The sequence below is a fragment of the Camelina sativa genome, chromosome 7 (assembly GCF_000633955.1).
Source record: "Camelina sativa cultivar DH55 chromosome 7, Cs, whole genome shotgun sequence".
Taxonomy (NCBI): domain Eukaryota; kingdom Viridiplantae; phylum Streptophyta; class Magnoliopsida; order Brassicales; family Brassicaceae; genus Camelina; species Camelina sativa.
Genome location: NC_025691.1, coordinates 26,862,959 through 26,880,771, shown reverse-complemented (window position 1 = coordinate 26,880,771; position 17,813 = coordinate 26,862,959). Strand labels below are relative to the sequence as shown.

General features: G+C 30.1%; 1 protein-coding gene across 2 annotated transcripts; it reads left to right on the top strand.

The window, feature by feature from the left end:
• LOC104702799 (probable rhamnogalacturonate lyase B) lies at positions 10,655–16,528 on the top strand. Of its 2 annotated transcripts, none has more exons than XM_010418719.2 (16): positions 10,655–10,923; positions 11,099–11,222; positions 12,605–12,686; positions 12,822–12,937; positions 13,094–13,144; positions 13,268–13,387; positions 13,479–13,598; positions 13,690–13,825; positions 13,938–14,108; positions 14,339–14,494; positions 14,580–14,686; positions 14,802–14,892; positions 15,012–15,153; positions 15,448–15,607; positions 15,836–15,952; positions 16,052–16,528. In XM_010418719.2, exons 2-16 carry the CDS (start codon positions 11,116–11,118, stop codon positions 16,413–16,415), a joined length of 2,040 nt encoding a protein of 679 aa, XP_010417021.1. In that variant the 5' UTR covers positions 10,655–10,923; positions 11,099–11,115; the 3' UTR covers positions 16,416–16,528. The 2 variants fall into 2 exon arrangements, with proteins under 2 accessions (XP_010417021.1, XP_010417022.1); XM_010418720.2 differs by having other exon boundaries at positions 11,094–11,222; positions 16,052–16,415.

The window sequence follows — 17,813 nt, the reverse complement described above, 5'->3', positions numbered from 1 at the left end:
AGAAGATTGTTTGCAGACATATTCTATCTCATCAACATAGTATGGCGAGTTTCCAATTAGGGAAAGTTATTGGATATAGAAGAAAAACGTAATTAGTCTCATTACAATGACAAAAATCTCTTTAATAACTTGGTTTTTTAACGGACCGTTTGTAAGTTAAAACATATATATATATATACACCAAATATTGGTTCCCATGATCTAGTCCAAGTTAACCAAACTAATAGTAAATGGGTTTATGTTTCCTTTTAAAGTTTCGTTTAGTGACCAAACGGAATATCAACAATTGTTATAGCATATATATATATAGCAATTTATGTAAGTAAAGATTTATTATAAGGTGGAATTAATATATAAATGTGTGACAGACGTACACGTGAGAGTAGCAGAAACAGCTCCTGAGAATACTAATTTGGAGATGCTTTCGCACGCTCCTCGTCCCTTTCAGCATAGATTTCGTACACCTGATCCACTTTTTTATTACAAACTTCCTTTGTTGTATATACTATGTTCAGCCTTACATATTAATTTCGTTAAAAAAATACTTTCCAAAAGATATACGCACCAAGATCTCGAGTCTTCTATATGTTGAAGAGAGGATACACTAAACTACAACAAGCTTTGGTTCAGTGGGAGCTTTTGGACCAAACATGCAAAACTTTATTGTATCCAAAAATACAAAAGTCGAATTGAGGAGTTATTAAATTAGGTTAGAGAAAATATAATTGTATCAAGTTTTTTTATTGATCATATATATCTATCTATATAATTTAGGTTAGCTAGTACTATGTTTTTGAGTTTTCGATTAGCATATAATTCAATTTCAACATGTACATCTCCAATATGATTGGTCTTACATATAAACCTAAGAAACAATAGTTAGATTCCAAAAGGAGTTTGAAGTTTCATGATTCATCTTTATATGAATTTATAATATTTGAGTTCTGAAGTCTCCATCATAGCTTTTAGAAATATGATTGTCACACATGCGAAAATGTAGCATTTGTAGAAATTGAATTACTATTAATCTATACTTAGCTTTTTGAAACCAGTGTTTAAGAAATTATCTCCAGCTTTTTTTTACTACTGCTAAAGCTTTTTAAATTTTAAGAGTTTAATTATGACTGAGACCCAGTATGACAATACTGTATATGGTGACCACGTGGGTTTGTTTTTAACCAATCAGATCTCGAGTCTCCAACACACAAATAAGAGTGATTATTTTTTCGTCTTGATTTACGTTTATCCTTAAAATGAATTTAAAAGGAAACAAAATCTACCTGCCAGATGTCAACCATCAGCCGTCAGTGTACCAATTTGTTCTTCTAAACTCTAAAGAAAGATTTTGGTTTTTTCGAAAGAATGAATACTTTAACAAATATATTCGAATTTAATTGGTAATCACTTATTAATTCGTATACCACCTGAATATGATCATATGTTAGTGTACCACTAGTTCTTCATTATTAGTGTATAAGTTTTACTTTTAAGTATTCCACTCTAATGCTCGTTTTTTGGATGTTTATCTTCAAACACTAACTCTTTTCTTTTCAGTTTTATTTCTACTACATACAACATTAAATCTAATTAAATTAGATAGTTCCAAAATTGCGTTAGCATGATCTTAGTCATGAATCATGATTGCAATATTTAGACCTATAGGTACATTCGAGATTTATGAAGTTCGTGAGAACTGACAGTGATAGTAGAGTGATTAGTACTCTTTCACGTGAACTTCATAAAATAAAGAGCACTCATTTATTCCATTTGATGCTTTCAATTTCAAATCCAAACAATCCATAAAATTAAAGGTATTTTAATTTTCTGAGGTTTTACTAAATTACTGAACTAAAGCTTGAAATTTGGGTCGTTGGAACTTGAACACTGGTTGTAATTGTACTATATGTTCCAAGGTTGTTGGCCATGAGTTCATTGTTTATACTCAGTAACAGTTAATCATGTCAATGCCATGATTTTAAAACTATAAAAATTACTGATACTACATCAACTCTTAATTATATGTGGATATATAATTGCGTTAACCAATAAAGTTATTTGTACGAAACATTTTCTAATGTAATCCCCACTTAAACACACCAATTATGATCTAGATATTGATTGTCTTCTCTACATTATCCATTTTGATCTGATCTCTAATTACTCCAACTTCGGCTATATTGTTTTTGTTGTACGTGCTCGTTAATTTTACGTGTATTAATTACTTTTTCTCGTGGCACCAGACTCAAATCCTTACCACTTGTTTCTTTGGTAATTGTATATAAAACTTAGAGATGTGTCTTGTATACTTTGAAAAAAAAACTATAGATAGTGAAATGTCCAGCTAGATTATTGAGATGTCATTACCGATGAACTTGATTTGAGGGGCTGTGAACGAAGAATTCAATCAGATAATATAATTTGCGATTTTTGGAAATGGAAAGAGGATGATTACGAAGAAAATATAAAAATGAGACTAGGATGGTTAATTATGGCGAGTATAAGTCATATTGTAAAATAATCTGTTATTCAAATCACAAATTTCGGCATGGTTTTAATTTTAAAACACGAAAATTAAAAAATAAATGAATAGCAAAAACATTATTATTTTATTTTTTATTTTTTTCCGACAAAAAAAACAAAAACATTCCATAATTCATATTTCCTCTGTCCAAGTTTGATGTTTTAGAGAATTTTTTTGTTCCTAAAAAATTGATGTTTTCAAAATTTTAATATATTTTCCTTTTTTAATTATTTATTTGAGTAAAAAGTGGAAAAGTAGGAGAGATAAGAGATGTGAGAGAGAAGACAACAAAAATTAAAGAATAAGTGAATAACAAAAACATTAATTTTTTTCCGAACATTCCATAATTCATACTCTCTCTGTTGTTCCTGATAGTTTCATGTTTTAGGGAATTTTCTTTGTTCCAAAAAATTGATGTTTTCAAATTTTTAATATATATTTTCTTTTTTTAATTATTTATTTGAGCAAAAAGTGGAAAAATATGAGAGTAAAGAGAGGTGAAAGAGAAGAAAATGTTACCCAATTGAAAGAAAAAGTAAATCATGAATTGAATATATTTTTTTTACTTTAATATGTGTGAAATATACTAAACATCAAACTATGTGAAACAGAAGGAGTATTAAATTGCCCTTCCTTTTATTTGATTTAGGACATACTGTAATCTATTTCTATATGGACCCTATTTTAAAATTGCGACACTCTTATTGGACTCACGGCCTGGCTAAGGGCCCGTTATGAAAAATATATTGTTGTAATTTGTGAATAGGCATTAGTACCGTATATATTGTTTAGTATGTATCACTTTGATATGTAAAATACAGTTACTTTTGTTTAATTGCGGATCCACTCTGTTTTTATTTTTGCTCAATATCAAACATCATTGTACAATGTCTAATCTACAACTGATTAGAACCATCTAGAGGTAAAAAAAATACAACTTAGGATCATCAGACTCCATTAAATTTTCAAATAAGTTGCTCTCTTTTAAAACCGGTGCTCTCATAGTAGGCTGAGTATTAGCTTACGTACATAACCGATTTTTAGAAAGAAAAAAAAAAGAAGAGAATATGGCAGAAACAAGATACCACATGTTATCATCTATGTGGAGAATCTACAAACGTAGACAGAAACAATTTGGTAAAGGGCCAAAGGGACATTTATAAGCAAGTCTTGTGATTTATGATTCCTCAATAATGTTCATATTCACGTGACTAATCTTTGTCCTTTTTTCTCTTCCATTTTTGTAATTATAAATCGTTAATTAACTTTTCTAGAAGCACAATTACTTTTATCTTTTACCGGAGTTAGTCGCAAGCAAATAGAAAACTCAAAACAGAAAAGTAGCAAAATTATAGGAGTATTTGGTTTAGGGGAAATTAATATAATATATGATAGGGTCAAGTCAACTAAAACAACAGTAGACGAAAATATATTAAATTATAGGTTTGTTCACCAGAAACATAATTAAGTTTTACTGTTTACACTCACAAAGAAAAGAAAAAAAAGGTCTTATTAGTTGTTATTAGATGAGTGTATATAGCTTATATACTTGTACATATCATAGCTGGTTAAGGACTCTGAAATATCCAGTTTATAGGTTAAATTAATTGTATAAATCCGGTTTGTTCCTGTTTAATAATCACGTTCAACATAAGAACGTTTTAACAGCTCTTTCTTCATTTAATGAGAAATCTAGTTTTCTAACAAACTTTTCTCTCAATTCGTGTTTGCTGATAGTTGTGAATTGTGATCATGCCCACTCATTATCTCAAAACTATCCTTTTGTCGGATTCTTCTAGTGAAGTAGTGATCATTTACAATGAAAAGAGACATCCCAAATAATATAGTGTAATGTAGAATATGTAGTATACTGAATTCAACGTACAATAGCCCTGAAGCGTATAATGGATATACTAGCCTTACAAGTTACAACGATCATATCTCTTTTGTTCATACCGACTATCCTGACAAATGTAACTACTGTATCTCAAGAAATATCACTCTTAACGTAAGAGTATCAAATGAGGCTAAGTTAGATTTGCTTTTCAGTAGCCAAACCACGCCTGACGCTTAACAACAACATTTTTCACAACGAAGGAATTCAACTGTCTTAGTGGATACCAAAAATATATATATACCAAACAAAGAGACATATATAGAAATTAACTTAAGATTCAAAGGCCTTTCCATCACACAAAAAGTAAAGGAAATTATAATTAATTTGCTATCAATTTGATTTTTTCTCTTCTTTTTTATAATCCGAAAATTTCACATCGAACCCCATAATTCAAGGTTTGTAGAAGAGCATAAATTTTTATTATTTAAAATATCTCTAGTAATTAAGTAATCAACCTAGTTGAAATCACATTAAATAAATATATGTGTATTCAAACATTGATTTTAAAAAAATTTGGATTTTGTTTAAAATCACATGTTATTCAATTTGGAATTTTAAAATCTCTTCCTAAATCTAGTGTTATTGAAAATGACATTTTTATAAAGTCATTCAAAATCACTCAAAATCTCTGTTATTCAAACAACAATTTTAACAAATCATATAAAATAAACTGTTATTGAAAACATAATTTTGTTTTTCTTTCAAATCCTGTAACAATGATTTTGAGAGATTTTGGGAGATTGTGGATACATTTTTACACTAGAAATCCAATTTATAGAATCACATCTCTAAGGGTGATATTTTAAAATATTTCTTTTACAAAAAAAAAAAAAAAATTGTAGCCGAGTGTCAATATATGTGGAACTTGACAAGAGCTGCATCTCATCCAGATCAAAACCACCCACGAACGTAACTACTTATCTCTCTTTCATTTTCTTTAACAAGAAAGATAACAAGTACTTTTCCAGAGAAGTGATTAACAATTATTAATACATGACTTCAATTTGTTTTTCCGGTTTCGTAGACCAAAAAAGAACATTGAGGAGAGTAATTACTCTTTTAGTGTTTTTAGGCCTTTGCTGCATATCACTGGTCATTTGTAAGAAGAACGAACTAAAGAAGAAGCAAAAATTGGTAATGGAGGAGATTAACGATACTGGGAATTTAAGAGAATAGTTGTTTCTTTCTTTTGTTTTGATATCCATTTTTTCTAAAAATCTTTTAAAATCACCCATTATAATCTTTTTGAATCTCATCAAATCACAAACAAAATATTTAACAATGCCACCAAATATCCTAAAATCTTTCAAAATCTCTAATTTACTAAATCTCAAAAAGTCCTCCAAAATCATAGTTTGAATACACCCCCCTAAATACCTCAAACCATATGGTTTTCAAGTTTACTAAAGCTTTTAACCACTAGATTACTAATACTAAGTTTTGGTTATTTAGTTATTTTCCCTCTCTGTACAACTTTCTTGACTTGAATCTATATTGTGCTAGTTTTGCAATTCACTCTGATTATTACAGCCTCGGTATTGAAAAGACTCTTATTCTTTTTCTTAGTAAATGACAATTTTGTATATGCATATACAAATTTAGGTACGTAATTTATAGTGTGATTTTCTTGACTACACTATTACAGATTAATTATATTAGAATTTTTGTAGAGATATACAATAATAAATAATAACATGTTAACTGATATTTTGGAGCTTTGTAAGATATATTGTTAGCTTATATGGCCAAAACTAGAAGTGTAATTATTCAGTAAATTAGATGTTCAGCTAGATTCATAACTAATATTAACATCACATGGATAAAGAACATCAAAATGTGTTTTATGTTACACATGTTACTGTAATTTTCGTATAGTTTTCACCATCTATAATGCAAACACTCATAATTATATTCAGACTGTGGGTATTTTTCAAATATATTATCTATATATAGGAAGAATCTTGTAAGAACAAAATTTTGTGGTTCTTGAAATTATAGCAGAAAACAAGTCGTTCTTTGAAATCTCACCAAACTTCCCAATCGAACAAGCCAAAAGAAATGAAATCATCTCTTTTATTTTTTTTTATTATAAAAAAACATACTACAGTTTTTGTAGCCAATTTTCCCTGAATTACAATTTGTGAAAGATAAGCAAATAAAAAAAGGAATTACCAAATTAAATAGGCTTTACTGAAAAATATTCAATCGTTCAAAGAGCCATGAATATCAAAATCTTAGTTCAACAATATCAAACCAACTCTATATTAATATTAATATAATTAATTAAATTGAATGAAAAAATACTACATAGTATAATACACGTCCATTGCTAAACATGCGTTTCAACCACTTTAACCCTACGATGCGTTGAAAAAATAAACTTACGGCCTACGGGGAAGAAGAAGAAGAACTCAACCATATTTGATGACTTTTTGAAATTAGAAAATGAAATGTGAATTTGTTCTTTTTTCAAAAGAGGAAAATTGAAAATCAAATAGTCTCTCCACCATTCTAACTAACCTACTTTGAAGTTTCTTTTGTCTTGCACCAACGAAACCACAGAGAGACCTGTAACCCATTTTCGCCGTCATTATTATAATAATACCCCATTATGTATTCATCTCTTCCTTTTTTTTATAAGGTTTATCTTCATTTTAAAAGTATATATGATCGTGTGTAATGTATACTAATACTCTATGAATGTTAATTTACAGCCATATAAAGTATAAATGTTTCTTTATTTGTCACATTTTTTAAAAAAGATTATGTTGTGTAGTTGTGTCTATATAGTGGGTCGGCTTGATGCGCCATCATCAATGGTGGACGATGTCTTTAATCGATTATATAAGTACTTTTTCTAAATGGCTCGAGTAATAATATATGGATCCGTGTGTAGAAGTATCTTACAGAATCGACAATAGTTTTTGCGTAAGAAAAGTTATTTGTAATAAAAAAAACTTTGAAATATTCAACTTTTGAACTCACGTCTAATCTCTCTTAATCACTTAAAGTTATGGAAAAGTAATTCAAAAGTAGTAGCGTTAGATCATCTCATTATCACCTAATTACCATATTACATTTTTCCTAACTTAACATATTATGCGATTTCGGTATATATCTTATATTCTATGCTTAGAAAAAAATATTAATTCTTGACAAACTTTTGGGGTAGGGACAAGGGAGATAGTCTTAATGTGGGGGGTCAAATTAAGACCGTTATTTCGGTATTATGTCATCATCTTCTATTTTGTTTGGCCAACTTGATGACGTACGAACTAATCAATTATCATTATATAAATAATATATAATATATTTGTCAACCTTGTTATAAATAAACTTCTTGTACTTCTTCTACTAATCTATAGATTTGTTAAAAAAACTACAATTTCTGACTAAAAAAAACAGTTTAATTACATATGATATACCATATGAATACTAAGATAAGAATTACTTATCGCTCTAAAGCTAAAAATAGCAGGGTGATGATGATGATAAGTGGTGCAGTTGGTTCCATAACCTAGAGAAAGGTGTAAATCCATCCGACTTTAGTGCCTTTTTTAAAAAAAAAAATTTACTGCAAATTTAGTCTGCCATGCTTGAGCTAGTAATCTTAGGGATTTTGGTAAAAATGATGATCCGGATGTGCGAATAATTCTTTACCTTATATACACACTCTTGGGATTAATCAAAAACAAAGACCATATTACTCAAAATAATAATGAAAAGAAAGAAAAAAAAACTTAAAAATACGTGATAGATTAGCGATCCATTAGACGCTAAGCTCTTTTTTTTCTCCAATCACAACAACAGTGGTGGAGAAAAATTGTGTCTTGCATAACCACGTATAAATTAGAAACATTGACTTATATTTGGGATGCCAAAAAGAAAACGAATGTTACAGCGAACAATTAGATAATAATAATACTTTACTTCGCCAAATGTTTATGTCTTAGATAATATACTTCAGTCAGTTGCATAAATATTTACTTTACCAAATGTTTTTCCAAATCTGTTATAAAATCACATTTCAGAGATGACGACGCTTCTAAAAACAATTTTAATCACTTAAGCTAAGACGTAAAAAACTATAAATACCTTTTTGTCCATAAGAGTCCTTGGTAAGATCCTAACCCATAAAAGCAAAGCGAAATGGAAGCAAATTACACAACTATGTAATTACTAAAGGAGTGAAGAGCAAGAAACTAAAGTGAAGAGGACATAGAATTGAGCATACCCTACATAGTACATATCCTCCAGCTTCATGAAAAACTTGTGACACCAAACCCATGAGACCAATGATTCCTCTTAGTACACAAGATTCAATCTCCTCGTCACCTGTTTCACTAAACAGAGGAAAGATCAGTCGGCATCAGTGTCGCTGTTGATGATTAAATGGATGTTATTCATCGACTAAATGATTTTATGTAATGAGGAGAAAGTGTCGATTTAAAGTTAATCAAGTAAAATTTTCTAGTGATTTTTTTTTTAGCTTGGAGAATAATTTAAAATCTTGTAGTGAAATCTTCTTTTAGCTTCGAAAGCAATATGGTTGTTATTGGAGATGTAATTTCTAAATCTATATAGAACTATAAATAATGGAAATCAAAACATATGGATTTTGAAATAACATGTTTTATCCTTGAATTTGAATCTTTCTATTTTACACATTCAAATTCATTTAAAATATAATGTAGATTTTGAAATCCAAAAACAAATCATTAAATGAATAACATAAGATTTTAACAAGTAATTGTAAATCATAGAACCAATAACACATAATTTTGATAAATATTTTAAAATCAGTTATTAAATAACATATGATTTTTGCTTGAATTTTCAAATCCATTGAGATCATAGAATCAATAACCCACCTAAGTGATTTTTATTTTTTTCATTAGTTTTTTTAATTAAGATTTTGTGCAATATTAACTTATCAAATAAGAGATATTCGATTTAATGTATTTCTATTTAAAATGAATTGAAATATTTTGAGAATATTTGTTGTTAGGTTGAAGATAAAATCGGTTTTATATTACTTATTTATTTTTGTGCAATTTTTAAAGATTAATTTTGTAAATATTTTTTTAATAAATCTAATTTAAAGGGTAGTAGAATACCAAATGTATTTTAAAATGTTAATATAAATATTAATTGAAATTATTAAAGAAGTAAAAGAAAGAACAAATATATTACCTTCCATTTTCCGACAGGTTCGGCAATAAACGACTCGAGATTATTACTTCTTTATACAGTAGCAATATATTATATGGATATTTGTTGAGTTTTTGACCCTTTGTTTTTTTAATGGGATAAGTCATCGTTTTGGTTAAACTGACTTGAATATTTTAACAATGGTAATATTGATGAGTCCCTCTAAAAGTCGTCGTCAGAAAAATTCTATGTACCCCATTAATTCGGTAATTATTATTTTTGATTTATAATTTTCCAAAATCTGGTATTTCGCCTAAGATACGGAAAGTTGACCGTACTCTGACCGATTGACGAATTTGTTTGATATGACAGATTGACGAATTTTCTTATAGAAAGAAAACATATATTTCTGATTGTTTGAAGAAAAAAGAAAAAAAAAACATATAGTTTTTAGCAGCAATTTCTTGGATATTTGTTGCATTAGATGTCAATAAAAACAGCTTATATTTTGGCAGCCTTATTGTAGTATATGTAAATAAAATAATTTTCTCTTTTTGGGGGTAAAATTTATTTCAACTTTCAAGTTCATAAAGTTTTCCATATTACAAACCATTTTTTTTTAAAAAATAGACGTTAAAGTAAAATGAAATCCCAAAACATTTATGTGAAACTTGACAACAAATTATAGGCAGAGGTTCAACAAGTTTCATAACCATCATTAAACGACAACTTATTATGCAGAAACTTTTTGCGCATGGGGACAATGAGGTAAGGTTAAATTTGACAAATTTCGATATGAAATGTAAAAAGAAAAAAAAATAATGGTAAATGTTCTTTAGGATGGACAAAAGTTCTGTACTGTCACGATTTCTCATCTACACGATTCTTATTAGTAGTAGTATTATTTATGTGATGAATGTATTAGTTAGCGTACATAATGGAGTAATAACAATACTACTCCATATAATATTCCTCTTTTTTTTTTTTTAATACTAATATAATCAATTTTTAATCTTTATTTTTTCAGAACAAAAAAAAAAGATGAAAAGGTTAGGCAACAAAAAAGTCATACCTGCAACATTAAGATGGTGTAGATCAATTACGTACGCGCACACATTTACATATACACATGTACATTTCTACGGATATATAAAGCTTGTTAAGATTCTAATCCTATGATTATTGTGAGAACGAAAAAAGAAGAAGAATAATTAAGTGCTTTTTAGAGAGAAGAGAGAAGAGAGAGAGAGACATTACCTTCTTCATAGGTAAAGAAAAGCTTTTCTTTCTTCTTCTGCATTCCTCAAAAATTTTATCTTCCCAAGAAACCCAAACACACAAGAAAATCTAAAAGGTACACTTAAATTACTTTTCATTGTTCTTTGTTATTTTTTTTAACCCATTTATAGTTAAACCTTAAATAAGGTTTTCTTAATACTTGTCTATATATGTACACAAACACGTATTTGTGTGTTTTATATACGTATAAATCCATGCATTAACGGTTGGTTTCTATGTCGGAAGTTTAGTGAATTGTGTGGCGGAGATGAAGGTCGGAGCTCCGGCGAATAAGCCGGGTCGGATCATTGTCCAAGTTCTTCTTCTTGTTCTTCTTGTTCTTCTTCTTCAAAGTGTTCATTCTCAGAACTCACGGTATGTTTTCTCTTTAACCCATCTCTGTTTTGTGTTGGGTCGGGTTTTTTCTTTTTTACCTTTTTATGCAAAACATTGAGTTCAGAAGCTTTAAATTCACAAGTTCACATGTCAAACTTACTGAAAGGAACAAGCAGAGAGAGAGAGGTTTCTTAACTTTATTCATCATAATCTGGTGTACTATTTTGTATTCATTCACCTTTCTATTGGTTTTTTCTTTTTTTTATGGTTCATGAATTATAAAATTGGAAGCCTTAAGACTTAAATATGTGAAATAAATGTTAAGCGTAAATTTTGGCCAGTACTTAATAAACTTTCCTTGATTTCATTTCCATATTAGCTTTTTTTTTTTTGAACAAAGAACATATTAGCTTTATAAGGTAATTATATATATTTCTTCTCTAAATTTCTTTCGTTTTGGTTTCCTTGACTATATTAGTCTATATATAACAAATGCATTTGACAAAAAAAATATATATAACAAATGCTTTACCAAAATATAATTGAAGTTTTTTTGGAATGACAATCCTTGACTACTTTCTTTAATTTGAGTTTGTAATCTACAACACACACATAATTATATAGAAACTGCCAGAAAAAAAATCATATACTTCCATAAAAAGATCACATTTAAATTTTTATAACGTGAAAAATCAAAGGAGAATCTCGAAACCGAGATGTTCACGAGACGTGTGTCAAAAAGTTACTGACGTTAAACGACAAGGAAAAGAAACAAGGACTATTTGTTTAAGGAATTGGTCTTAATAATCCTAAACCTTCGTCTCTTTTTTTTGTTTTTAAATTACAAAACCTTAGAAAATAAAAAACAATATTGGATAATTGCTTTAACCTTTCGGCTTAGAACACCTACATGTCTTTTTTTTTTTTAATTACTTGTCTTCTTCTCAGTTCTCACACATAATACCAATATTTTTGGTGTGTGTATTTTGTTAAACAAATTATTATATTTTTGGAATACAAAAGTATTTATTGTTTTTTAATACATATAGTACTTTTATGTTCTTTATGCCTTTTCATACCATGATAGATATTTGTGTTCCCTCTATTGGAATTATTCTTTTCGTCTTCAACACTCCTCAACTAATTTGACCGTTCATATTCAAGTGGAGTTCGTACCATAAATTTAATTGTTTTCATATCATCTACCCTAATTAGTTAGGTACCATAGAACTATATTGGACCGATAAATTTATAACATTTATGTTTTAAACTCTTTTTTTTTTTGCTATCCAGTAAGGTAATTTATCTTGATCAATAAAATAATGAATATTCTGAATTTCTAATCCAAAAATGCTTACTATCTATTCTCTAGGATTTGGACTCATTGATTTATGTATTTGCTACATATTTTTTCATTACAGAAACAAACTTAACATCACAAAGCCTGGAAAAAACATACCTGCAGCCTTAACAGTTCAGCTAAGAAGAGTTAGTCATGACAAGGTAAGATTTATTCAATTCCTCTTATCTGTATATATATATATATATACATATTTTTACGACATAATANTGAAAGATTTTTTTTTTTTTTTTTTTTTTTTTTGACAACAAGATTATTTGTTTTTTGTTGGTTTTAAGGTGGTAATTGATAATGGTATTATTCAAGTTACTTTCTCGAGCCCACAAGGCTTAATAACTGGGATAAAATACCATGGTATCGATAATGTGCTGGACGACGAGATTGAGGATCGGGGGTAAGATTTTTTTTTTATTCCTTAACATAGGAGAGTTTGTAACACAATCCGTTTGGAACATGTTACATTGAGAAAAAATAATTACATACGAATGCATTTTACATTTCTATAATGTCCAATTGTATTTTTTTGGTGGATATTTTGTTACGGAAATAGGTATTGGGACGTTACCTGGTATGAACCGGGAAAGAAATTGGAAATCGACAAGTGAGTTTTTCAGACTCTACTGATATTTCTAAGTGTAAAATTATTAGACAATAGATGATAGTTTTGTTAACATAATAATTCGACTAATCAGTAGTTTCATATTTTTGTGTGTGTGTTTCGTAGATTAGAAGGAACTAAATTTGAAATCATAACTCAGAATGAAGAACAAGTTGAAATATCATTTACAAGAACGTGGACTATCTCCAAACGTGGCTCCTTGGTTCCCCTAAACGTAGATAAAAGGTACATAGATAATCGTTAATTAATAGAGAGATATTTCTGTATATAACCTCCGAAGTAATCGAATCTATTTTTTTTTTCTTTTTTTGTAAAGATATATCATTCGAAGTGGTGTCTCCGGAATATATATGTACGGTATCTTGGAGAGGTTAGAAGATTGGCCCGACGTGGACATGGACCAAATCAGGATCGTCTTCAAGCTCAACCCAAAAAAGTAACCATCCGTTTTTTCACTAATTTATATCTTTAGTTAGCTAAGTTCATTTAGTAAAATTTCTGATGACTTTTGTGATGTAAATTTTCAGATTTGATTTCATGGCGATATCGGATGATCGGCAGAGAAGCATGCCATCAATGGCGGATCGAGACAATGCTAAGCAATTAGCTTACAAAGAAGCTGTTCTTTTTACAAATCCAAGGAATCCTATGTTCAAAGGAGAGGTATATACTACTACTACATCTAGACAATTTATAAAAGAATGTTACATTAGATTGTAACTTCTGAAACAATTGTCGAACATGAGGGATGAGTGATGTATATGGTGTGACGCAGGTAGATGATAAGTATATGTACTCAATGGAAGACAAAGACAACAATGTGCATGGTTGGATCTCATCGGAACCACCGGTTGGGTTTTGGATGATAACTCCGAACGATGAGTTCCGTCTTGGTGGCCCCATGAAGCAAGACCTCACCTCTCATGCCGGACCCATCACCCTCTCCGTGAGTCCATTTATCATACTTACATTTTTTTTTTAAATACTTAACTCCAAATCATGATATATAGATTATTAGCTTCTGATTGCTAATTCTTAACTATATTAAAAACTTTCATTTAAGGGTTAATCATCAGATCTTATAGCATAATTAACTTATTATTTGTTTCATATAGTTACAATTCTTTTTGAAATGTTAATAATATTGTTTCTTTAAAAATAATAATGTTTTTGTAGATGTTTACAAGCACGCATTACGCGGGGAAAGAGATGAGAATGGATTATAGAAATGGAGAGCCATGGAAGAAAGTGTTTGGTCCTGTCTTCGCTTATCTCAACTCTGTTTCTCCCAAAGATTCCACTCTTCGTCTATGGAGAGATGCTAAACGACAGGTTCCTTTTTTGTCGTGTCACTCTATTGTATTGGGTAAAACATACGAATTTTTCTTATCAGAAACTTATATTTACATAATCGCAGATGGCTGCAGAGGTCAAAAGCTGGCCTTATGATTTTGTTACTTCAGTAGATTATCCTCTGCGTCATCAAAGAGGTACTATCGAAGGACAATTCCTTATCAAAGATAGGTAAATAAATACGTTTATATTTTCCCTCTTTGATAAAAACATTATTTTGTTTTTCTCATATTTACTTTGACCATTGTTTTAATCTTATTTTGCTTTGGATTATATAATGTTGTAGCTACGTGTCAAGATTAAGGATATATGGGAGATATTCTTTTGTTGGTCTGGCACCAATTGGTGAAGCCGGTTCATGGCAAACCGAATCCAAGGTATAACATAATACAAATATACTCATACTTTATACAAAAGTTTTATGTGCTATGACACCTCTTTTATGGTAATTGTTATAGTCTATAATAATTTTTTATTATTTTTTGTTGACAAAAAGGGGTATCAATTTTGGACGAAAGCTGACAGAAAAGGGAGATTTATAATAGAGAATGTGAGGGCAGGCAATTATAGTCTCTACGCATGGGGTTTTGGTTTCATTGGAGACTATAAATTTGAGCAAAACATTACCATTACGCCAGGTATACACACATATACTACATATCTTTATTCATTTTGATCACAGTTAGAGAAGCAAGCTTGATCTCACAGTTCACTTAAATCTTACGATTTGTTTTGAACAGAGAGATATATTAAATCAATTTATTAGGTATGGTTTCAGATTTGACTTATTATGTATATAAACAAGAAACGTTCTGTTTAGGCCTAATTTACACCCTTATTGACCATGATTAGAGAATCATTCTCTGTACGTAGTTCTAATAATGCTGACCGTTTGTTCGTGCTTACGTTTATATTTATTTTGCGGTGTGTAGGTAGCGTGATGAATGTAGGTCCCATAGTGTATGAACCGCCGAGAAACGGTCCGACGTTGTGGGAAATCGGTGTACCTGACCGAACCGCCAGAGAATTCTATATACCGGATCCATACCCTACACTGATGAATAAGCTTTATGTCAACCCACTCCAAGACAGGTTAATTAGTACTTTAATCTTCTCTTGTACAACTATTTTTAATAGGTTTACATATATTATAAGTAGGAATTTTCAATTCTTTTTTTTGTTCCTGTACGTATTAATTCTTGGCTGACTTCATGCTGGTTTTGTTCTGTTACTCTTTTTTACTTATTTAACCCATTTTGACAATCCTATCTAAAATTAGCACACGCATTAATTCAGTAATGGTTTTTTTGACTTCTGCAGATTTAGGCAATATGGATTATGGGATCGTTACGCAGATTTATACCCTCAAAACGATCTTGTGTACACAGTGGGTGTGAGTGATTATAGAAGAGATTGGTTCTTTGCACATGTTACCAGGTAAATACATAACATAACTCTCTCTATATATTTTTCTATATCAATGCTTATACTAAAAGTTATATGTCTAATCATCTTTTCATTTAATTACATATATAGAAACGTTGGAAACAATACATACAACCCAACGACATGGCAAATCATATTTAACCTGAGAAACGTGAACCGAGTCGGACTCTACACGCTCAGAATAGCTCTAGCCTCAGCCGCAAATTCCGAACTACAAATTCGGATCAACGATCCCAAATCCGATCATATTTTCACGACGGGTTATATCGGAAAAGACAATGCAATCGCGAGACATGGAATTCATGGTTTATATAGATTGTATAGTATAGACGTCGCCGGAAGTTTACTAAATGTTGGTGATAATACGATATATTTAACACAATCGAGAAGTTTAGGACTATTTGATGGTATTATGTATGATTATATTCGTCTTGAAAGTCCTTTTAGAACTTGAGAAATAAATTGGGTCGATAGAAAATAATAGTAATGTAGTGTAGAGAGGGAGGTCTAAATTATTTGAATGTAATATGAAGATGAATATAATAAGACCAAATTTATTTACCGTTATATGATTTGTACATTTAGTTTTGTATGCTTGTGTATATATGGAGAATGAAATCGATAGTTATATGCATGCGTAAGGAGTGATTTTTCACATGACCCGCGCAAGAAACTAGCATATACTTTAGAAATCAAACTAATATATCAAAATATTTATAATATAGTTAATTAAGATTGATATATCAAACATTGAATTTGAACATTAGCGCCTATAATTATTTACCCGGTCACATGTCTCTTTCTTCACCTACTAAGCTACTCTCTACTGACTATCACATTCTCTATTATTTCATTTTTGTGACAAAATGGGGTATCGATTTTGGACGAAAGCTGACAGAAAAGGGAGATTTATATTAATAGAGAGTGTGAGGGGCCTGAGGGCAGGCAAAACGTTATCATCACGCATACACACATACTACGTATCATTATTCATTTTGATCATAGCTCGAGAAGTATGTTTGATCTCACAGTTCACTAAAATACGATTTCTTTTTAACAAATAGATATATGAGTGATATCGAATCAATTTTTTACGTTTGGTTTCAGTTTTGACTTCTGTATATAACTTAGGATTTTAGCGAAATATTTCTAAGTATCGGTCCCGTTTAAAACACTACAAGAAAACATGCCATTTGCGACGACCGTTTGTGACTGATTGTTTAGTCGCAAATATTTGCGACGGTTTTGCGACTATTTTAATACCGATTAACGACCATACAAAATACGGAAGTAAAACCGTCGCAAATTTACGACGAAACAATAAAGTCACAAAAACGTCTCACCTTTGCGACCGAATATATACTCTTTTGTAACTGATATTATTTCGTCGCAAAACAAGATGCATTTTGTGACTACTTTGCAACTGCAATTTTGGTACGTGAGAGCCGTCGCAAATAAGTCGCAAAATAGAGACTTATTTGCAACGACTTTTTGGAGTATCATTCAGTAGCAAAGTCGTCGCTGCATGTCAGCAAAAAACGTTGAGAATGTGGAAGATATTGTACTCAACTTTTGTTACTACATTGAAAACAGTCGCAAAAGAGTCGCACCATGTCGGCAAAAAATGTGCTTAAAGAGTGTTAGGTGAACTGAAATTTTGTGACTCTTTCTATAATAGTCGCAAAACAGTTGCAAAATTTCTCTTATATACATGCCACCACTTCTTCTTTCATTTNTATGCTAGTGCTAGTGAACCAATAGGATTGGATGGGGAGAATATATATGTTGGGATGGTGAATGATGCATTTTATGGTTCTGTACCATATAACGAGCATCATGAACATGAAAGTGG